The sequence below is a fragment of the Palaemon carinicauda genome, chromosome 7 (assembly GCF_036898095.1).
Source record: "Palaemon carinicauda isolate YSFRI2023 chromosome 7, ASM3689809v2, whole genome shotgun sequence".
Lineage (NCBI taxonomy): Eukaryota > Metazoa > Arthropoda > Malacostraca > Decapoda > Palaemonidae > Palaemon > Palaemon carinicauda.
The window spans coordinates 87,188,451-87,213,188 of NC_090731.1; the positions used below are offsets into that span (position 1 = coordinate 87,188,451).

Sequence of the window (24,738 nt, forward strand, 5' to 3'; positions counted from 1 at the left end):
GTGAAGGGTACAGTATATATATAGGATCCAGACTACCAGCTTGGACTTCTACCTCAGAAAGTAAAGATACATAGGAGTTGATTGGTTTCTGAAATTGTGAGGGTTACTCAATAGAAGATACAATAGTATCAGAGTGCAATGCTTTAAGAGAGGAACTCAACTCTAGTACTGTGCACCATCTGAACCCTAAAAAACTGGTGCACTAGAACCACTACTCAAAACTTGAAGAGTTAGGCTATAGTTCGATATATTGTCCGTAGATACAACTAAACACAACCTTTTAAAGGTTTTGTAATGGTAATTATTGTACAAATTATAACCCCTGACATCAGAATTTAATAAAAAATAATAAATCATTATGAAAAATAAAAATAATTGACAAAATAACTCGCGCTTTATCTTCGAAGAGAGTCATGGCTAGAGTGAGGGAGATTAAAGAGGAGGAAGAGGAAAAGTAAAAGGGGTGGTTACTGCATGGAAGGAAAATCTGCATCCATAAGGACTTATGGTAAGATATCATGAGTACTCACTCTTGAATGGCATTCACCGTCACTAATGGAATCACTTAATTTAATCTTTCTGGGCACTTGTCTGTCATTTTTTATACTCCCATTCAATTTTCATAACAAACCTATTTAGAGATGACTGTTTGGACTTTTTGTAAAATAACATGGAAATAAACCATTGCATTGATGGTAAATAGATTCGCTGCTTGCCTAGCGGAAACCTTATCTGGGTGAATACAGGATGAGCAATACGTGGGTGGAGGGTCACCTGGTGATTGATTTCTGCACATCATGTGAAAATCTCGTTCGTACTTGCCCACGAAAAATGGAGATGCGCAAAATTTTTTTTCCACAGGCCGATGCAATACTCATAATCCAATACGTACAAATTTGTATGCTCGTATGCAAAGTTACTTGTAAGTTGAGGGAATACTTTAATATACAGAAGATGTTAAGGACTTCTAATACTGTATAAAGACTCTAAAGTGTCAAGAGCATAAGATGTTCATAACTATCAAAACTGCAAATGCACACTAAAGGGTAAGGTGTTGATAACAACTGATGTTATGTTAATGACTTGTGTGACATTCCCAACTGTCCATAAACAACTATTGTATTTTAATCCTCTTGGTTTTTTCCACTTAACTGAAATAAGTTTCTTCTACATTTGGTATTTTCAACCTGGTCCCAATTTTCATATGCCGTATCTCCTATTTTTGTTTACCTACATGGCCAACAGTGATAAAAAATTCTTGTCTAGAGTAAACTTAATTAGTATATTAGACCCAAGTAATCGGACCAATTCTAAATAGGCAACAAAATAAGTTAATTAAATAGCCTAAAATGTAAATAACTAATATGGCTAATACAGTACCTTATGAGTGATACAAGATTTGGGACGTAGGACCTGGTACTGGGACCAGTGAAACTAGATCGCCAAAATATTCTTGGGACAAAATGCTGTCAGTATAGGTATGAAATAACTCTGGATATTCAATAACAAGTGAATTCAATCGTGCTTACATGCTAATTTACTTTTAAGTAAATCCAATAATATGAAATATCTAAATAGAATTCATCATGGTAACTGCGTATCACAAAGAACTGGCTATCCTTTGATGTACCGTATTTAGCCAATGAATCCTCAATGGATTTAATCGATCTATGGAAAGAGAAAATTACAGAATGGGCCCCATGTCCTGGGTGGAGCGCGGTACTAAGAATCTCCGGGTTTATAAATGGTAAAGAAAAATTTAAAATTGGTAATTGGAATGATAGAACCATGAGTCATATTAGGAAGTTACAGCAAGTGGAGAATGATTTTATGAAATATAGTTTGGATATCTTGGCTGTAAGTGAAACACGTTGCAAGGGGACTGGTAAGGAAATCTTGGACCAAGGCAATATATACATCTATTTAGGGAGATCAGATGGAGTTGGAAGAGAAGAAGTGGGAATGATGATGACACCATGAATAAAAAATGTATTAACGGAGTGCAGAGCTGTAAATAGTAGATTGTTACCTGTGAAGTTTAAGTCAAAGCAGTGCAATATGAGAGTTATAGTTTGCTATGCACCAACGAGTGACTTCCCTGAAAGGTGAATATTATGAAGAACTATAGGTAATAAATGAGATCCCACAGAGATATATGAAAATTGTAATTGGTGACCTCAATGCTAAAGCTGGAAGAAATAATCAAGGTATAGAGAATTTGATATTTGTTGAGGGTGTTGGCAAAGTTTCAAATGAAAATGAAGCACTTTTTGTAAGTTTTTGTACGGCAAACAATCTTGTTATGGGAGGTACTCTTTTCCAGCACATGGACAGGCACAAATATGCATGGACTTCACCATGTGGCAATTACTTAATCAAATAAGTTACATAGCCATTAATAAAGGAAGGAGGACTCTGAGAAATGTAAGATGCTATAGAGATGTATATACTTATTAGTGGTCACCAACTCCTCATTGTCACACTGAAATTAAAACTGAAAGCACCCAACAAAAATGCAGACAGAATACCTAGGTTTGATACAACTAAGCGTCCAGAAAATAAGCACAGAGAAACAATTGCAATTGAATGTAGGAATCGATTTGCAGTCTTAAAGACTTTATGAGACGAAGCACAGACAATTAACAAAAAATGGTTTGATATTAAGAACATACATCAGTCAGTTGGTAGTGAAGGTTTGGGACATGCAGTTACAAGGAGAAAACCATGGATATCAAATGATATGTGGGATACTATAAAAAGGAGACAAAGACACAAATTAATTGTTGAAAGTTTTTTGAGGAAGTAATGAAAATTACTAGATGGACCATGGTAAGTATTCCATTATTGATAGTGATGTCAAAAGAAAAGCCAAGAATGACAGGAGATGATATTTAGACAGGAAAGCAGTTGAGGCTGACAAAGCTATGAATTCAGGAAGTGGCTATGATGTAAAAATTGCTCATGAAATTATTAATGAAATATATACAGGGGTAAAGAAGAAGAAGCATATACCCATCAAAAAGAGAGATGTATCTGTTATAACAATAGAAGATGAAGACAGGCTATGACAGACGGAACACTTTAGTGAGGTCATGAATAGGAGATATAAAGGGTATGATTTGATTGATATACTGTACCTGAAGCTGAGGAAGACCTTGATGTGCCCATGAATGAATTCAGCGTGGTTGAAGTTGAAGTTAAAATTAAAAAACTCAAGAGATGGAAAACCCCTGGATACAATTTGATAACTGCTGAGATGTTATTGGCAGAAAATGAAATGACTCTCAAATTACTCACAAGATTATTTTGTAGAATGTGGTGTTAAGAGGCAAAACCTGATGAATGGGAGCTAGGAATGTTTGTGAAAATTCCAAAGAAAGAACTGACTGATTGCAATAGGTACAGAGGAATCACACCTATGTCAGTTGTCGTGAAAATATATACTGTAGCATATTTATTCTAAAGAGACTAGAAAGAAATATTGATAAAAAGCAGAGATGAACAAACAGGTTTTAGAAAAGGTAGAAGTTGTACTGACCAAATTTTCATTTTAAGACCTGTTGTACATTAATGTGTAAAATATAGAAATCCACTTTATGATGGCATTTGTGAACTATGAAAATGCCTTGGATAGTGTGCACCAGCCAATTTTCTGGAGAGTCCTGCATTATTATGGAGTTCATTTCAAATATGTAAATTTGATTAAGTCTATTCATGAGTATCGTAAGCGCAAAGTTAATGTTAGTGGAGCCCCATCAAATGAATTTCCAGTGAACAGCCGAGTACTCCAAGGAAATGTGTTGTCACCTATGTTATTTATCCTCCTCATGAATTTTGTAATGCATAAAACAGTTGGAGATGATGGAGAAGGATTGGACTGGATTGTTAATAGGAAATTAGCTGACCTATAGTATGCTGATGATACTATACTTATTAGCAGAACACCACAGGATTTGCAAAGCTTGCTTACCAGAATGCACGAATTAACATATGAGGGTGAGCTCAAGATATATAGAAGAAAGACAAAAATGATGAGAACGGAGTATGCAATGGAAGATGAAATATCATTTGAAGGAGAAAAGATTAATGAGCTAGAATCATTTTAAGTATTTAGTAACTATGATCTCCAATACAGGGTCTTTAGAATTAGAGTTTAGTGGAAGATTGAATAAAGCAAATCAGACAATGGCTAGGTTGAGTAGAATTTGGAAATAAAATTTTACTAAAGAGTCTCTTAAACCCTTACCAAGAGGAAAGTAGCCCCTGAACAATTGAAAAACTGTAGTTAACCCCTTGAGCGATGAAGAATTGTTTGGTAATGTCACTGTTGTTAGGTGTATGATGACAGAGGGTAATGTGGAAAGAATAAGCCAGACTATTCGGTGTATGTGTAAGCAAAAGATATACAGGTATAGAAGAAAGACAGAGATGATGAAAATGGAAGAATAAATATCATCGGAAAGCGAAAGGATTAATGAGGTAAAATCATTTAAATATTTAGAAATTATGATCTCTAATACAGGGTCTTTAGAATTTAAGTTTAATGAAAGCAAATCAGACAATGGCTAGGTTGAGTAAAATTTTTGAAAGCAAATCGCCTGAAATTACGTATAAAAATCAGGCTATATATCACTTTAGTAAGATCTCTTACTGTGTGGACATGAGTCGTGGTATGATAAGGAAACAATATCCAACAAATTTGGTAGATTTGAGAACAAAACCCTCAGAAGAATATTGTGAGTTAAATGACAGGACAGGATTAGAAATGAAACTATGAGAGAAATTACACAAGTGCCTTATGGGGATGAGATCATGGTGAAGGGTAGATGGAGATGGTGTGTGCATGCTCTTCGGGCTCCCCAAAAGAGATTAGTTCACTTAACTTTCAACTTGGCTCCACAAGGCACTAGAAGAGTTGGAAGACCCAGGCCTACATGGCTGAGGACTATTAAGCATGAAGTAGGGGATGATGAATGGAGAAGTATTGATTTAAAAGATCAAGATAGAGACAACTGGCGAAATCTAAACGAGGACCTTTGCGTCAGTAGGCGTAGGACGGGATGATGATGATGAACTAGATCAATAGCTAGTTTAGGTTGATACAACTTTAGTAATTACTCAGAAAAATTTATAATCCTCTTCTTCACATTGTTGAATTATACATATCTAAACAAATCTAAATTGCAATCAAGACTGCAATATGCCACTAATAAAAACTCTGTAAAGGAGATGATTTCATGTATATTCCTCCTTAATTCTCCTGTATTTAAAGATTTTCTTTTGTGTACACTCACTAATGTTAAAGAAACTTAACTATTCATGAACAATGCTGGACTGTTTATTGTTTTATAGAATGCTTTAATGGGGAAAAAGTCTCCTCACTAAAGGGGAATTGAATGAGAAACTTTTCTTGCACTGGAGACAAACATCTTGCACACATAAAGCTTTGAAAGTAAGTCTTCTAAGTGAACATCTAAAGATGACTTAGAACAAGAAGAAATATGAAAACTTACCTCTAGTGATATATTTGGATATCATGAAATTAATACTGTACTTTATGCCTCTCAAGGCAAGGAATTCATTCAGAAGAAGTACTAGCCTTTCATTAATGCATCTAGTAGCTGAGAAAAATACGCACGTCAAAATCCCAAATTATGCTAGGCTGACCGCCAATCCAAACAAGAACCTTTACCTTCCTGAAAATATTTTTTATTAAATAGTCATTCCATGAAAAGTTATTAAAAGGTTTTCACTGTCACTTACTACCTCAGAACTGAATGGTCCAAAAATCAGAAAGGTTATGGAATTAGCGACGGTAATGTAAGAAAAAAAAAAAACAACTGCTAGGGAAAACTTGATCAGTCAATGTAGTGTTCTCGGTCTACTATGGATTTACCCAAACTAAATGCAAACAATGCAAATAGTAAAGATGTTTTTTTTAATCAAATCAGTTGACTAACAGCTGATGTAACTTCAAAAGAAAAGGGAATGTGAGTGAACAACATTCCTCCATACACATGAACACATCACTGGCGCTACCAACCATATACTTTACATTACAAAAAGCCAGGAAAATTCAAATTTCATTTTTTTTTTTTGTACTGAAATTCAATTTGAATCAGGGAAAAAATAAAGATGTTTTAATTAGATACCAGTTGACAATAGACTGAAGAGTAGGAGGTTAATATGTGTCATCGATACATATGGCGTGGTAGTTCCCAGAAGGGGGAAGCATTTTACGAGGAGAGTTTTATTTTGGGGTAGACGTTGACACAGCTTCAAGTAAAAGAATTATGAACATCAGGGTACTATCATAGATGTATAGTATTGTAATATGGCATTGTTTATACTGCTATATTCCTAACCTTCTTTACCATTGATAGAATATTTTTTTCTCATTTCTGGAGGCATTGTCAGCATCATTGTGTAATTTTTTAAGACAAAATTGCTCAAATTGACAATTATATTTCTTCCAACATCACAATTAACACTATTTTCAACAGATTATTATTATTATTATTATTATTATTATTATTATTATTATTATTATTATTATTATTATAAGCCAACCTGCAATCCTAAAGTATAATGTTAAAAGCCCAATGGTCCTAGTAGAGAACAGCTTGATGCCAAAAAAAAAAAAATGTATAGATTAGTAAAACAGACTTTGAAAGAGAAGTAACCAAAAATAAAGCAAATTTGCATTAATAACCATTTTAAATAACGGATTTTGAGCGAAGCGAAAAATCTATTTTTGAGTGAGATAGCCATGTCATCCTGATGGAAGGTTCCTATAAGTAGCTTCCTAGGGTATATTTGACTACAGTGATATTCCCAGAGAATTTACCTTTAGGTCTACAGAATTCTAACTCCTGGCGCGAATATCCTTAAAATTTCTCTAAAGTATATCGCGTAATATCTGGGGACGTATATCTTGATACGACACGTAGCAAGTCTTCACCCAGAATAGCGTTTTCGCTTCGAGCGGGAAAGTGGCAAAAATAGAAGGGGAGCCGTTATCAAGGTACCCTTCCCCCATTACTACCTTCAGTATCTAGATGGCGCCATCGTCGCCGCCATGTTTTATTCCTTGTAGCGTTGAGCAAGGTGCTACAGATATAGTAGTTTCGGGAGGGATCCTGCCAAGGCCTTTTCTATAAAAAGGAGGGCGGGTCCATCAGGACGACATGGCTATCTCACCCAAAAATTGATTTTTCGCTTCGCTCAAAATCCGTTTTTTGGGCTCAGGCCATGTCGTCCTAATGGAAGGTTACCAGAGCATTATTTAGAAAGTATTGTATCTGTGGACTTTCCAAATGTGCCTTAATCTCAGGACATTATTTCCTTGGTCATCCAGACCATAGAGACATACCGTTATATGTCATTACATCTAATCATGAACTATGTTAGTGCTTCGTGCCCCCTGCAGGGAAGAGTCCTACTAGACTTAGGAAAGAGTCTCGAGGTTTGCATATACCATATGAACAACATAGCATCAAGAGCATACAGCATACAGGTCCCACTGTATGCGAAGCCAGTCAAAGTTTGTACTGTACTCTAATACGAACAAAAGTTTATATGAGACAACATAACTCCCAAAGCATACAGGATTTGCTGTATGCAAACCCAGGCAAAGCTTGTAATCGTGTAGGAACAAAGTATGCGTAGGCAGAGAAAGGTTGTACTCTTGTTAGAACAAAGTTATCTATTTGTTCACATGTCCATATGCAGATTATTAAGGGTTAAATAATACTCTCGCATATCTTTATTAATTCAAATTTGGGGCGAAATAAGACGCAAATACCAATAAGTTATTTATTGGTACTGAATAACCAGCAATTCAACACACATAACATAGTCTTAGTATTATACTAATGAATGCAAAGAGAAACATATACTGTATAAAGCAGTCAAGACCAGAAATGATTATTTCACCTGAAAAGGAAAAATAATTAGAGCCACAAACTGAAAATTTAATAAATTTTCTAATATACATTTCTATGAATGACTGTTTCTTCACACTGTTTAAAAACACACAGCACAAGTGTTATCTCTATGTTTCTTCACCTTTGATAACTGGAACAGTCCATAGTGCCACCTTGGTGACACTTATATTTACGTATTGCACTGTGAAGTGTCAACACCTTCACCCGATTTTAGCAGTCCCAAACACTTCACTGTTCCTCGCAGCGCTAAGCGACAGGTTTTAGCACACTACCTGGCGCCACCATATAACGTTTCAACTCTTGCACTTACTTCGCATAATGTTTAAAGAATACTCTGGATGACCTCCATCCAGTGTACGAGCAAAGGCGCTCAAAGTCCATGTATTGGAAAAAGTTTAATGACGAAGCAATTTTCCTGGGATCATGACCTGCGGGTGTACTGTCAGGATCCGCTCTGTGAATGAAATAGGTGATCTTCGCCCTTAGTTGTTTCAGGGATAAGTTTAAACCCGAGGTTTCGCCTTTAAAGAGCTGTCCTCCCCTGAAGTCTGAAGTTCTACGAAGATAGACCTTTAGACACTCTACTGGACAGTGCGAGACATCTTCCTTCAGAGGGCAGATTCTACAGGGACCCCACCTTTTGGTAGGTAGCTCGTTTTTGGCGAGAAACGTTGGGTCAGGAAAGAGATTCAGCTCTCCCACTTCTTTGAACTGAATATGGCCCTCATCTCTAGAAAGGGCCACTATTTCATTAACTCTGGCCCCCAAGGCTAGAGCAAACAAGAATATAACTTTCTGGGTTAAGCCTTTCAAAGAGCAATCATCATTGTTCACTGTTGAGGCAAAGTTTAGGACCTTGTCCAAGGACCATGAAATGGGCTTTGGAGGTGCTGCAGGTCTAAGTCTAGCACAAGCCTTAGGAATCTTGTTAAAGATTTCATTGGATAAGTCTACTCGGAAGGCGTAGAGCAGAGGTCTGGTCAAGGCTGACTTACACGTTGTTATCGTGTTGGCTGCTAAACCTTGTCCATGAAGATGAATAAAGAAGGATAAACAGAAATCTGTTGAGATCTCTTTTGGACTTCTTGCCTTGACGAAAGCAACCCACTTCTTCCAAGATGACTCATATTGTCTTCTGGTTGATTTAGACTTATATACTTCTAAGAAGTCTATACTGTTTTTTTAGATCCCAAACCTTTTCTTAACTGCTAAGGAGAGAAAATCATGAGATGAAGGTTTTGGGTTTTCTGTGATGAAGCGAAGACAGTCGACTTCTGTACTTGTTGAGTCAGTACTGGGTCCGGCAGAGGGACCAGCCTCAGCTTCAGTTCCAATACTAGCGGGAACCAATTGCTCTTCGGCCACTTGGGAGCCACTAGAGTTGCCGTTCCCTGAAAGGATCTCAGCTTGTTGAGGACCTTCAACAGGAGGTTGGTTGAAGGGAACAGGTAAATCCAGTTCCATCTGTTCCAATCGAGGGACATGGCGTCCACTGCCTCCACTAGAGGGTGCTCGTAACGGGCCATATATTGAGGTAGTTTCTTGTTGTCACTCGTCGCGAAGAGGTCGATCTGCAGTCCTGAGACTAGACGGAAGATGAAGGAGAATGATCCTACGTCTAGGGACCATTCTGACTCTATCGGCGAGAGCCTGGATAGAACGTCCATCATCACATTGCAGAACCCTTGAAGGTGAACTGCTGATAAGTGCCATCTCTTCTTTTCCGCTAAGCGGAAGATGGCCAACATCACTTGGTTGATTTGGGGTGATCTCGAACTTTGACGATTCAAACATCTCACTATCACCTCGCTGTCCAGAGTCAGTCTTATGTAGACTAAATGGCGAGGAGACAGTTTCTTCAGCGTGAGAAAGACTGCTATGGCTTCCAAAACGTTGATGTGGAAGGTCTTGAATAGAGAGGACCAAATCCCTTGGACTTTCCGTTGGTGAGAGTGACCTCCCCATCCTTCATTTGATGCGTCCGTATGGATGATGACTGAAGGTAGAGGTGGTTGCAAGGGTACGGACTTCTTCAGGCTCTTGGCCTTCGACCATGGCTTGAGAAGTGATCGTAGTCGAGTCGGTATCGGTCTCCTTAGATCTCTTTGAGTGTTTGATGCGTATCTTCTCCAGACTCCTGAGCATCTTTTAGCTGTGCTCTTAGCACCGGGTCTGTCACTGATGCAAACTGAAGGGAGCCAAGTACTCTCTCCTGTTGGCATCTTGATATCCTGTCGGATTTCAGTAGTCTCTTGACAGATCCCGCTATCTCTCTCCTCTTCCCTAGCAGAATGGAGACACGGTGTGACTTTAAGTTCCAATGTATTCCCAACCATTGAAACTCCTGAGCTGGAGATAATCGAGACTTTTTGACATTGATCTTGAATCCAGATGTTCCAGGAACTGGATCACTTTCTTGGATGTTTGCATGCATTCCGTCTCGGATGCTGCCCACACCAGCCAATCGTCCAGGTAGGCCACCACCTGGACACTTTCTAGGCGTAGTTATTGAACGACTGCATCTACAAGCTTTGTAAAGATCCTTGGGGCTATATTTAGTCCGAAGGGCATGGCTCTGAAGACGTGTTTCTTCTTCTGTAACCTGAATCCTAGGTAGGAGGAGAGTGGGCGATTGATTGGAATATGCCAATAGGCATCTGCCATGTCTATCGAGACTGTGAACGCCCGTTTTGGCAGCAGGGTCCTTATGAGTTGAAGGGTTAACATCCTGAACTTGTTGTTTTCTATGAACTTGTTGAGTGGTGACAAGTCCAGAATGACTCTGAGTTTGTCTGAGTCCTTCTTGGGAACACAAAACAGCCTCCCTTGGAATTTGATGGACTTTGCCCTCCTTATTACCCATTTGCTCAAGAGTTCTCGGGTATATTCTTCCAGGACGAGGGTAGAGTGTTGGAAGAATTGAGGAAATGATGGTGGAGCTGTCCTCCAGATCCAACCTAGTCCTTTCTTAATTAGGCTGTGGGCCCAGGTTGGAGTCTTCCTCCTACCGGAAGCATCTCATTGCTTTGGTTGTCCGGAGGACTTGCCTCCTTGACCGCGTCCTCCCCTACCCCCTCTTCCTCTCGAGGGGTGTCTAGGGGAGCCTCTATTCGACCCTCTACCTTTAGAGCGAAAGGTAGTGGTCTGCCTCTCATAGGCAGGAGTAAAGGCTGGTGACTGGGCCACCATCTGGTAGGTGGTTTGGGGTTGTGCCATCATCTGGGGCACCGCAGTCATTGGAATTGCAGGAAGTTGTTGTTTCCTGACAGGGCAAGAGGGCAACATAGGTCTCTTCGTCTTCCTTTTTGGTTGGGGACCATCATCCGGGAAAGACTTCCTCTTCGCCGACATGCCCCACTTTTGGAGAAGATTGCTGTTCTCCGTGGCAGCCTTGTCAACTATTTCTTTGACCACTTCACTCAGGAAGAGGTCTTTTCCCCAGATATTGGAAGCTATCAGCTTCCTAGGTTCGTGTTTCCCCGCAGCCGAAGCAAACACGAACTCCCTACATGCTCGGCCCTAACAAAGCCATATAGGTCCTTGACCAGCATTGCCAAATGTGATTTGGCCACGACCATGAACATGTCTGGGGATCTATTATCGCTTGCCATTGCCTCCAAGGTAATCTTGAGGGACAGGGATGCGGCAAGCCTTTCCTTCGTCTCTTGCTCCGTACGCAAGAGAAAGTTAGACAACTTAGGGAGGTTTTCGCTGAACTGGCGTCCAACAATATCCGCCTCCAACTTCCCAGCTGAGAAGGTAAGATGTATTTCCTTCCTGTCTTTGTCATCCGTAGGCAGAGCTAGGGATAAGGGTCTACACTCCTCAAGGTTAGGGCAAGGTTTCCCAGCTTCTACTGCCTTCTTGACTGCCGTAAACCCTTTGTTTGCAAAGGGAAAGGCTAGTTTAGCTGGAGCAAGAAAAGAAGGGTGTTTCTTGCTCAGGGCTGGCACCTTCGAATTAGTGAAGCCCCTGTCTTTCAGACTGCTTGCCATCAAAGCTTTAGCTTTCCCATGGTCAAGAACTATGACCTCTTTCTGCTCTGTCTCCTCCTTAGACACAGGTTCTGCCTTCAGACGGACGAAACAGTCTGGGTAAGACTCAAAGCTGGGCCAAAAGTTGACATCCTCGATGAGGACGGCTCCCAGCTTCTCTGAAATAAAGATCTTCCCATTTGTAATTGGCATGTACTCTGCATGCCTCCAAGGGTTTACTTCAGAACAAGAAGGAAGATCTTTCACATTGAGTCTCTTCTGAGACCCACGGGACGATGCGAGATGGCCCATTCTTCTCATCAAATCAGCTTCCCTTTTTTCGTTTTGCTTATGAAGAGTCTCTATCATCGTCATGAGACTAGCCAAGGCTTTTCCCATTTCGTCAGATGGAAGAGCAGAAGATATAGAGGGCACTGGTTTTGGGGCCGGAACCGACGAAACGGACTCCGATTCGACGTCATCCTCTTCAGTCTCAGGAGCCAAGGTAGACTCCTCTTCCAGACCTTCCGCAAGGTCTTTCTCGGTGTCCTCCGACACCTCTGACATCCTCTCATCTAGGTGGATGTCCTTCATCGCGTCAGAGACATCCGTATCTACAGAAATCTGGACGCAGGGGATCTCAGGTTGAGGCTGTGGAATAACGGCATCCGCAGTTGCCTTAGGGAACAGATAGGCTCGCATCCATTCATTCGGAAGGTAAGGCCCCGTGGCATTCTTCTGGAAGCCACGAACCCTCTGCGCAGCTTACTCTGTGCTGCATCCCTTGACTCTGCTGACTTGGGGTCATCAAAAGCCTCAGTAACCAAGGCTTTGCATACATTGCAGTCCTGGGGGTCCCAGTACTTAAGAGATCCCTTGGTGATGGAACAGAGAGAGTGCGCCCTGCACTCTACATGGCCGCAGAAGTCCTTGCTCCTGACGTTGCAGAAGACTCGCAGTCACTTAGGGTGGTCCTCCTGTAAAGAGAGGAAAGCTAATTGAGTATGCGGTAGTTTACCTCACCTGATAAACTATATAAATATTATTAATAATATTTTTGCATATTTATTGCATATAGCTTAGGATAGACAAGCTAGAAAAGAATTAGGAAAGACACATACTTGTGTTTCCTGTCCAGCCAATTGCTGTGACCTCCCCCAAAATTAAAACCTAGAGTTTTTCTATTCAGGAAACCTAATGGAAGAGTTCTAACCTGTAAGGATAGATAAGTGTAACTTAACACTGACTTTCCAAAGGTTTTAATAAGGAGGGTAATTTGTAACTGATCATCTATCAGTATGTGGAAAGAAGTCTTTTCTTCCCCTACATAATATGGTCTCAACAATAGACTGCATGGATACACAGGGTATGTTGGAAAATTAACTACTGTATAATTTATACTATAGTTTTCTGTCTGCAGTATGATCTATACTGCAGATATACTGGCTACTGTATAGTCATATACTGTAGTTCTAGCCGGCATAATACCGGCAAGGCTAGCACCTGGCGGCACAATCCAGCCGGCGTCTTGCCGGCTGGGGTGGTGGCCGGCAGCATCAACCCGGCCAGCGAGCTAACCCTGCCGGCGCACTAGTACAGCCAGCGCCTTGCCGGCTGGGGTAGTGGCCGGCAGTATCAGCCCGGCCGGCACCTGCCGACCAAACCAGTTCTGCTGGCGGATCGCCGACTGCCGATGTCTCACTGGTTGCCGGCGCACTGTGCCGGCTGGGGTAGTGGCTGGCAACATCAACCTGGCCGGCCACTGCCAGCTAGGTTAGTACCTGGCAGCACTAGCCGATAGAGAGAGAGAAAGCAAGGAGTGAAGGGTTTAAGTGCTCAGCCTTACTGCCTTCTTCCAGAATGAGGGTTCAAATGGAAAGGGAGAATGCGTCATTCAGGCTTCCACCAAAACACAAACCATTGCCGGTCTCTGCCGGCCACTGGAATGTGAATGGCAGTCCAAGAGAGGACTGAAGAACACTCTACAGTAAAGGGGTCTCCTGCCGGCAGCTGGCACAGCCTTCCCGGAGCCTTGCATCCATAAGGGAAAGCTGAGCGACCAAGCTACTACAAGCAGGAGCCCCGGCCGGCCCCACAACCTGCCGGCAAGCAGTGAGATTGTAGGACGACGGCCAAAGGGTTGCGATGGCTAGGCCATCATTAAAGGACAGAGGGGGGAGGGAAAAGGGTCCTGTATGAGGTGTGGAAGGGGCCAGCTGGGTTGCCGGTCCATCCACACCTTTAAGAAACTCTGTTTCAGTATCGGCGCCATCCTAGGCGGCAGGAGAATATCTATTCTCCAGTCTATGGTCTGCCAATACAGTTAAGGGGCCGGCAGCAAGCTTGCCGCCTCCTCTCAACAAGAGGGAAACAGAGTTCCAGTGCCGGCGCCATCCTAGGTGGCAGAAGAATATCTATTCTTCAGCCTAGGGTCTGCGAGCACAGGACTAGTCTACTAGACCGCAGGGAGAAGGTGGCGCATCATACAACCACTTCAGGTGCGGCCTAGGGAGGTCTAGCCTCCCATGCCGGCAGCCTAACCCCACAGGGGAATGACTATTCACCCTGCCGGCACAAGACTATATACTCTGAGGTTCTGACCGAAACCCAAAACCTGCTATCTGCGGCTAAGGGAAGGGACAGAAAAACCCTAGCCTAGTCATGCCTGAATGACAACTCGAGGCATGACCAACTAGGGTTGTAGCCTAAGGCTACACTCAGAGGGAAGGAGGGATTACCCTTAAATCTTCACTGCAGACGAGTATCGGTTTATATAATAATTCTAGGAGATATCTATCTCCACCTGAATTGATAAAACGATACACGAGGGTAACCCGGGAACATGTATGAAAGTATACTAAAGCCACGAGGCTAGTAGCCTAGTGGCGGGTGAGAATCGACTACCTTAATCCACGAAACTCTCTCGTATACGATCTCAGAAGAGGAATATTTATATGCAATCAATGTATCTTACACGTATAAATTGCCTAAATTGCTTCATTTAATTGTAATAACACTAGGAATGTCTATTATACCATGCATGAAAGTAAACTAAAACGCCTAGGCTAGGAACCCTAGCGCAATCAAGGTTCGGTTACCTAAATCGCCGAAACTATTACGAATACAATCGGCATAATATAATTAACTTCTAGCAATGAAGACTGAATAGCTATTAGATATTTATGCTATTCGTACCGGGAAAGTCGTTCAGGCTAACTAAATAACTCATGCGTAACGAACGACAGCGCCCATGACGCCTCCGGTTCAGGCAACAGCTCTCTCACTTAATTTAACCTAATTTCACTGTGAGGTAAGAGCTAAAATTTATACAATGTAAAGGTCAAATACTCAACTTTCCAGAGGCAGAAGAGGCTGGAGATTGCATGATAAATCCAACGAGATAAGCGTAAACACGAGAGCAAAAGCTTGTAGCGCTACACTTTTAGGAATAAAACATGGCGGCGACGATGGCGCCATCTAGATACTCAAGGTAGTAACGGAGGAAGGGTACCTTGATAACGGCTCCCCATCTATTTTTGCCACTTTCCCCCTCAAAGCGAAAACGCTATGCGTGATGAAGATTGCTGTGTCGTATCAAGATATACATCCCCTGATATTATGCGATATCCTTGAGAGAAATTTTAAGGTTATTCGCACCAGGAGTTAGAATTCTGTAGACCTAAAGGTAAATTCTCTGGGAATATCACTGAAGTCAAATATACCCTAGGAAGCTACTTATAGGAACCTTCCATCAGGACAACATGGCTATCTCACTCAAAAAAACAAGTAACAATAAAAAGAAGGTATGACTTATTATCTATCAGATCTACAAAAATGCATTTGTACCATGTTTGAACTTCTAAAGTTCCACTGATGAGGAAGATCATTCCACAATTTGATCATATCCAGAATAGAAATTCAGAATACAGCAGTGTGTACTATAGTATTTTGGCTTATTAAAGAAACTGCAAGATTGTTAGAATTAGCTGTATACCTAGTACAGTAGTATGTAGAGAAAGGTATACTATGGGTGGATCTGAATGCAAAGAATTTATTATGAGCTAATTAAACAAAAGTGCTATTTTTTTATTACTGGGATCAGTTATAAGGAACTTTATAGACTGAAATTCCTTGTGCAATCATTAAGATGAGAGTAAGCTGCTGAAGATCATTCAGAAGGGCAATATTCAAATCATGGCTGAATAAAAGAATGAAAACATTTCATCAAGATAGTCTGGTCTGCAAAAGTCTTGAAATATATTTCCATACAATTTTTTTTTTATGCCATTGAGGAATGTATTTCTAAATACAAGTATCATGTATTAATACACAAAATAAAGCCAACCTCACCCTGCACCAGATATATTCCTGTAGTAATTTTGTTTCCCATTGCAAACAAGTCCATCTTTTTATGTTAAAAAACCAAGGCCTTCTATCTTTAATTTCTCTTCACAGCACAATATTACATAACTTCCATTATCATCAAATTGCCTGTCCCTCATGGGCTAACAAGGGATTTATGAAAAAATATTTGATCTTAATTCCATTTTCCATAAAACTCCTCATAGAAAAGTGATGTGTGAAGTGCGCCTTGTGCTCCTTGGAGTTTGCACTAAAGGTTTCTCAGAGCCATCTTTTGGCACCAAATGCATTGTTTTCTGCTTTGTACTCATCATCTATCCATTTGTTCCCTTATCAGCCCACTAGCTTTTTTAACTTCCTTCGTGCAATCCCTCTGAGAGTCTAGTTCTGTGACTATTGTTATTTCATTAAATTACTGTGCACAGTATCACTATTCTAGTAATTTTATAAAACAGATAATGTTGAAGAGAGACCATTGTTACTTGAAAATCATGACTGCATTATTTACTTATTTGTTTCACCAGCTGTATTAAATGAAAATTTAGCCATTCAAATTTTTTTAATTGAGATTATTATTGTAATGAAGCATTTTTTAATGCTGTACAGTACAGTGCAATAGAGTATGAAAAGTTGTCTCACTTAAACATACGATACATACTGTATTTGATGAATAGGACAAAACTCCAATTTTTATGATTTTAATGCATGTTTTCACATGTTAATTCGTGAATGGAGTTTGAGTTCTATTTAGTTTATCAAAAGCGTAAGATATGATATTTTCATGGTGGTAAACACTTTCAGCATTTTGATTAATATGCATGCATTATGGGAGCGGAATGGCTTTGGGTATGGATGTGGGTTTTCTTTAGGTGTGAGGTAAGATACTGCTTTTCAAAGATTACAGGGAACAATATACCTTATGGCTGTGTATATACATTATAGTGTTTGCAGTGCAATATCTAGTACTCACACTATACTTGGAAATATTGATATTTGATAATGAATTGAAATATTTTGGTTGTTTGGGGATTTTAATCTTGTGTAACAACTATCACGTATTGTAAAGATGTTGATATTGCATTTTTCTTCACTGTATAACAGTCGCCTTGTTTTAGCTGTACAGTATTAAATAAAACCAAATTTTCTTTTTTCATTTGAAAATATAAATAGTATTTTCTTTTCATAATGATGTGAGCTCAAGCCTGTATAATGTGTGTGCATCTCTTCCAAGGGCTGCAGTTGAAATTTGAAGAATTAATATCTTGACTGACTAAAAGAAAGTTTCTTAGAAATTTTCTTTTTATGTTGCAGCACATTCATGACAAATTAGTTTGCTGACATGACGTTGACACTTGACAAACCTCATACAGCAGGTTGTCCTATCTGCTGCCCATCAATTTGAATAAATACATCTCATTTAATTGGAAAAAAGAAATAAAGAAAAATTAATATAGATGTATATGGTAGGGAATTATTAAATATGAAGGTAAAAAACGTAGTTAATATACATATTCAGCAATACAAAGAAGTTTTTCCGTACAAGGGCATAACTTGATTACTAAATTTTTCACAGAATGCTACTTTGGAATATTTATAATCAAAATGATGTTGGTGCTGTTGTTCTTGTTTAATTAAGAGAAATGTCCAACCCTCCATTTCATGTGTATAGAAATGTACCTGTCTGTTTCTTTGAATACTATTTATTACTGATTAATTACTGATTTTGAGTGTTGGCAATGTGATTTGCACAGTATTTGATTTGTGTCAGTTATCTAGCCAGTTTATGTTGGTAATCAAGCTTGTAGTAAATCCTGCCAAATAGAATTTATTTTTGAAATTGAGATTGGCAATATTTGTATTGTACTTGGTTTTATCTGTAATCTACTTTTTTAAGATAGAAAGAAATATTTAAGGGATATGCGTGAAATTTTAAATCACCTGTTAATATCTCTTTAGGCATCTGATTTGAGGACTCACGGGAAAGTTTTAACCTCGTGCTCCAAGACATATAGTTCACAAAGTCTCTTTACAGCTGTTTGGTCGATCATACTAATAATTTTAATTTTTCAAGTAAATTTTACATTACTTGATAATTCTTCCAATGTGAATGATATTTTGACTAGTTTGTCTACATTGAGCATTGGTTTAGTGCCTGTTTTTGAAATTACGGTAGTTGAAATTGGTTGCTTTTCCTCATTATTTTAGGCACATTGTCAGTAATGTAGATATAGTTTAGTAGTTAATGAGCTTAATAATTATTGTGTTGGAGTTATTCTATTATTGTATAGCTTGTTGTGATTTTGAACTGTTTTGAACAATTTATTTATGTCTATGTTGCTCCTTACAAGTAGCATTATCAATGTTTTACATGTAATGTTTGTTTTAGGCAATGCAAGTGCTGCATTTATCTGTAGTTTGATAAGTGTTTCTATTACTATATTGTTATGGTAACAGCAAAAATTGCAAGTTAGGTTTTATTTAGTTGTTCTTCAGTGTTATCTAGTATGGAATGATTTTCAGTTGGCTCATTTGTTTCTGTAAATTTTGAATGATAGAACCATTGCTCTCTCTCTCTCTCTCTCTCTCTCTCTCTCTCTCTCTCTCTCTCTCTCTCTCTCTCTCTCTCTCTCTCTCTCTCTCATTGACAAAAATAAAAAAGGGGTCTACATCTATTTTTTTACAGAAAATAAGTATTCAGGCACTAGCTTTACAGGTTGAACCAGTGTTTTTTTAAAGATTGGTATGATTCATCATTTATTCACAAGTTAAATTTTTATAGCTCTTATAAAACTCAATTATATCTATAAATGACAGTTTTAGGCCTTTTTGAGGACTTGTGTATCCTATTACTCATTAGCATTTTAAAGAATAATAAATATCAGAATAATTTAACAACCACTGTATAAGCTTTGAGGAAACAACATTAGAGAAAGAATCCAGCCAAAAAGCAAAGGTTCATAAGATATCTTCAAACATAAGCCACTCGTCAATTGGTTTACAATACTGAAGCAAATAGGATTGTAGAAACTGGATTATAATGTAAATATTCTGATTCATTCGGAAAAAAATGAGAATTAGATAGGGAGGGCAATAGTTGGAAAATCTTTAGCATGAGTTGTACTTTTAAGTAGTTAATTTATTTTCCATCTGAGTTGTACTTTTAAGTAGTTTATTTATTTTCCATTAAATTGATCATCATCTGTAATGTTATCGGTTATAAAAATGAATATTCCTAAGTTTCAGTTGATACAAATAAATTAAGTTTTTAGGCTTCTTTGTATTGTATGTATAAAATAGGTGCACAATCTCTTTGGAGTATGACACTTTCTATTCATGTTGCATCTCCATACATATATTTTCAAGTTTTTTTTTTTTTTTTTTTTTTTTTCCTGAAAAAGTGGATTCCAATTACCTTTGGAATGGACTGAATTTTACCATTCCTTATTAGCCCTGGATAAGCTTTGTCTTCCAAGAAGATGATATTGTGTAGTATACTGTACAGTAAATAAGATACAAAAGTGAAGCTGAGGTTAGGTTAAAAGTCGGGTGCCAGTGGTTAGCCAGATTGGGCTCAAGCCCAGCCCACCAGAGAGCCCAATGTCCACTGGCCCAGACAAGCTACTAAAGTGCCGCTCTCTCTTGTTACAGGGTCGCCCACTTCCTCTTGTCCTTAGTGAGCAGCTGTTGGGCCATGGACTGAAATGTCCAATCTGCCAGAAGGAATTCAAAGTGCTGGGTTCACTCAAGCGGCATTATCGCAGTCACATTAACTTTAAGCCCTACTGTTGTGACATTTGTGGAAAACGTTTTACGTTAAATCAGTATTTGATAGAACATAGACGGACACACACCGGGGAAAGACCTTATACATGTCATGTGTGTGGCAAGAGTTTTGCTCAAACAGGAACACTTTATCATCATGTGCGCAATGTGCACCAAGTCTCCTGGACTGAAAAACAAGATAAAAGTTAGGGAGATCAGATTGAAACTGGTTTACCTATTTTTACTAAATGGAAGCTTGAGTGCTTGGCAAAATCCTTACAAGTAAATCAAATCAGGGAAAATATTTTGATCACACTGTATGCCTTAAATACAAAAAAACAAACATTGCTATTATATTGATATACAGTATAAGAGAGTGCACATAATTCTAATTTATATTTTATAGCACAGCTTGTAAGGATAGTGTGCATGGGCGTGTATATGTGAAGGTGTTTATACTGCATAATAGATAAACTTGATTTCAAGAAATATAATTTTGTGAAACTTGTTTTACAATTCAATACTGATATTGCTTTAATGGAATGAAGTCTCAAACATACTTTTAAAGATTTATTTATATACCGGTAGATATGTATATATATATATATATATATATATATATATATATATATATATATATATATATATATATATATATATATATATATATATATATATATATATATATATATATATATATATATATATATATATATATATATATATATATATATATATATATATATATATATATATATATATATATATATATATATATATATACGTATTTGTTGGACTTATGGCTTTATCTACTTAATCACCAAAGTCTATTTTAGAAAGAATTTTATTTGAATTTATTGTACCTTAAATACTTAAGTTGCAGTTTATCATTACTTGGTCACAAATGCTTACCTTTTTATATGTATAGGAATAATTTATTTAGTAGTTAAATATCTGTAAGTAATGCACAATAAATGAATGAAGTTATTAAGTTTTTCAGTTAAATTTCCTTTGCTTAGTTTGCGTTAGAATTCTCTTTTTTTTTGTGATTTCACTCATAGGAAACAAAAGATTTGATGTACAACCCTGTAATATTTGTATATTGTAGTTAACTGTAATAAAAGTATTTGAAGACCTGTGATCTGCTTGAATTAATGATTTAAGTTTTCATTTGGTTGACTTTTTACTTTTCAATAATTCCTCTCAGCAATGTTGTACAGTATTATCAAACATTTTGTTGTCAATTCTGTTCAAATTTTTTATCATACTATATAGTACAGTGCATACCTGTATTTTTCTTATGTAACATTTTTAAATACTTGTTTAGTATTACTGTAAATGTTTACTTCAGACAGATCTTTTGTTCTTTTGAACAAGTACTGCTTAGCTAGCTTTATTTCAGAGTATGTTACTGTTGTATATTTCATGATCCCAATTTTGACTAAAGACTGTGAAGACAGACTTTAACAAGAATGTGCTCAGCTTTGACTGCTAATGGCCAAGTGATCTGTACTTAGTAAAATTTTTGTTACTTTTGTATGGTAAAACTTTATGACAGCATAAATCTTGGTGACCAAAATTGCTTAAGAAAATAAGAGCCCTTGTACATTACACATATATGAGAAAAGCTTTACACATAATGTAGAGGATTCTGTGCACAGCCCTACTTCCTCTATGTGAAATACGGATTTCCAGTTGAGATGTAGAAGCATTTTCTATACCATGCCTTACACCTTGGCTTAATGAGGGTATTAGGTTTACATATACAGTAGTGTATAAGAACAGAATACACATGAGATGGAAATATGCCATTTAAAGATCACAAAGTCAATAACTATACCTCATTTAAAAGAAAATAATAATTGCTAGGTTTAAGGCATGGGAGCAGGTGTCATTTTGTTAATGTATTACGGGGATGTGGTGAAGGTCATTTTGAAACATTTTTGGCTGCTGGGATGCATGACATAAATTTTTACTTCATGTTCTGGGACAGTGCCTGATCCAAATTTCCCCTTGTTCCAGAAGGATTTGTCATCAAAGTCATCCAAGTTGAAACGAGAAGACCATTGCATGATGAGCCCACAAGGTCATGGCAGCTTACCCCCTCACCCTTCTCCTGGTCCTTTAGGGAATTCAATGCTGTTACCTCCTGGGTCTTTATGGTCACAAGATGGCAATGTGAATGTGGAAGAAATATTACCCTGCCCGATTTGTGGTAAGCAGTTTCCGAAAAAGAGGAAATCAAATCTTCAAGTGCACCTAAGAACTCATACTGGAGAGAGACCATTTAAATGCCAGCAATGTGGTCGAGGCTTCAAGCAAAAAGCCCATTTAGAAAAGCACCAAGAAAAATCATGTCATGTCATGTCTGAGTATGTGCCTTATCCGTTTTTTCCCAAGATCTGAGCGGTGGGCCCTGCCTACCCGCTCAGTACCATGACCCGAGAGGCTCGTGCTCACCTTGGCCAAGCGATCCTACCTCAGTCCTGCCTCAACAGACCCTCGACCTGTGCCAGAAGAGCAGTGACTCTACACCTCGGTTGAGCATATGCATTACTCCGTAGCTTGTAACTCAACGATGTGATTGTTGCGTGTGAGGTGGCAAAATTGCCCACATCAACCGCTTAAGTTTTATGATAGACTGAAAAACCAGATGGCTTTAATAAACTGCCCTTTCAGGGCACCATGTGAATCTCTTCAGTCAGAAATCATTGTTAAGTATAAGTACAGTAATGATTATTTTTTATTTTTTGCTATATTCTGTCTACACGGGTACAACCGTCCGATATTAGTTTTGTATTCACTTATATGTACAGTTATTAAACCCAGTGTTTTAGGAAATATTGCTGACTGCAACAGCTTTTGTATATATATTGTATGTATATAAAGGCCCTGTATGTACAGAGAGAATTACAAACAATAACTTCTCATCTATTTGCTTAGCTTCTTATTAGTGCCCTACAAAGGATGATATCCTTCCAAATCATGTGTCATATGCTTAAATATAATTTTCTTTCCTTCCCTTTCCAGAGTCCTGAATTATATTTACATGTACTATATGTATATAGTTGAAGTTTATATACAATTTATTAGGAATAAGAATATAAGTATATAAACATTATACAAATATCTATATAAAGATATATAGAATATATTATCTCTCGGTATTGTTGTGGAAGATTTATGTGTTAGGTATCCTATTTAAATAATGATTAGTATGATAATTATCTGGGCATTGATTTTTACCCAAAGTTTTTATTCTTATTTTCTTTCTTCTTGATAACAGTAATATCAAATTTACTGTGGTGTTCAATTTTAGTCTGCTGATTCTTTACATTGAATGTGTAATCAGCTAGTATTTCGTACCAAAACTAATACATTATATTATGCATGTATACATTTATATGAAAAGTAATTAGGAATATAGAAAGTATAACGGAATCAATCGTAAATCTATTCTTAAATTTTAATGACAAAGTACAGATCTGATATGTTTATAAGCTACCTTAGCAACTTTGATACATTTGTTATCCAGGGCTAGGTAGATTTACATATTCTTTATACCATATATTAATATTAGAAATATATGTCTTAAAAAGAAAATAAAAAAATTCAAATATTTACCTAGTTATAATTTGCTGCAGAACAAATGCTTAAATTCCATCGTGGGGCACTTTTGCATCTGCACTTCTGTTAACATAAGTCTCAGGCAACCTTTTTAAATTACATACTTGAGCCAAATATTTGACCAGTTAGTTATAAGGCTATAAGCAGCCCTTCACTGTGATATTTCTTATCTTATAACTATGTGGTTAATATTCTGGATTTTATTTTATTTCCAATCTGTGCTCTAAGAGAGTCTCATTGGCTGTAAATTATTAAGGACAGATACTCAAGTAAAAGCTTTTTAAGAAATTTGTCTTCTATCCAGTCTGTGGTTGAGGTCTTGTAAATCCTGTATATAGAATTACTGTATAGTCATTATTTTAGTATTCTGTACCTATATGCACCCTTTAATATGAATTCTCTCTTTATCCAGGAAATAAAATGCTATTTTCTTGAAATGTTTGCTTATCCTAAAATTGATCTCAATTAGATTGAGATAGGAGTGGAGCACATTACAGGGGATCGTAAAAATCAAATATTCAATATCTAAGCCTTTTTGTTCCCGCATTATATGCAGTACTAAGTTTCTCTTTCATTGAGTGATAAGAAATATCTTGAGCCCTTGGAATTGTCTCTTTTATAAGTTGAGTCTAAATATCCTTCATTCTTTCATTTTTTAAGTGTTTTGTTGACTACAAATACTGTACAATGATAGTAATTGTTAAACAGTCTAGATGCAGATTCCAAATTGCTTGAAGAAGAGAGGCTGGATGGCAAGGCTCTTCAATGAAATGTTAGAGACGAGAGGAAAGTATTTAACCTCTTTTTAGTACAAGAGCTAATCTCTATTAGAAAAATGCAGTTTGGCCATTGGAGATACCTAGACAAATTAGATTTCATCTCGTGCTAACTTTATCGTCTTAACTGTTCGTGACAGAATGCATTGATTTTAAAACCTTGAAAGATTCGTCCCATGAATTGACCCAAAATGGTGAACAAGTCTCATAGAAATATGAGCTTAAGTAGCCAATATAAAAATATAATTCTGATTCTTGCTCTAGAAATTCAAACTGCTCAAGGTTTCTAGC

General features: G+C 37.8%; 1 protein-coding gene across 8 annotated transcripts in view; it reads left to right on the top strand.

The window, feature by feature from the left end:
- The window catches only part of LOC137643956 (protein bric-a-brac 1-like), an 89,533-nt gene extending 65,437 nt beyond the window's left edge, over window positions 1-24,096 (top strand). For 4 of the 8 annotated variants that reach the window (XM_068376748.1, XM_068376753.1, XM_068376751.1 and 1 more), the window contains one exon: window positions 22,067-24,095. In XM_068376748.1, the coding sequence (XP_068232849.1) occupies window positions 22,067-22,450 (384 nt within the window). In that variant the 3' untranslated portion in view covers window positions 22,451-24,095. Of the gene's footprint in view, window positions 1-19,930; window positions 20,645-22,066 lie in introns of those variants that run through there. The other 4 variants (XM_068376747.1, XM_068376750.1, XM_068376749.1 and 1 more) reach the window with 3 other exon arrangements.
- Window positions 24,097-24,738: the final 642 nt, after the last annotated feature.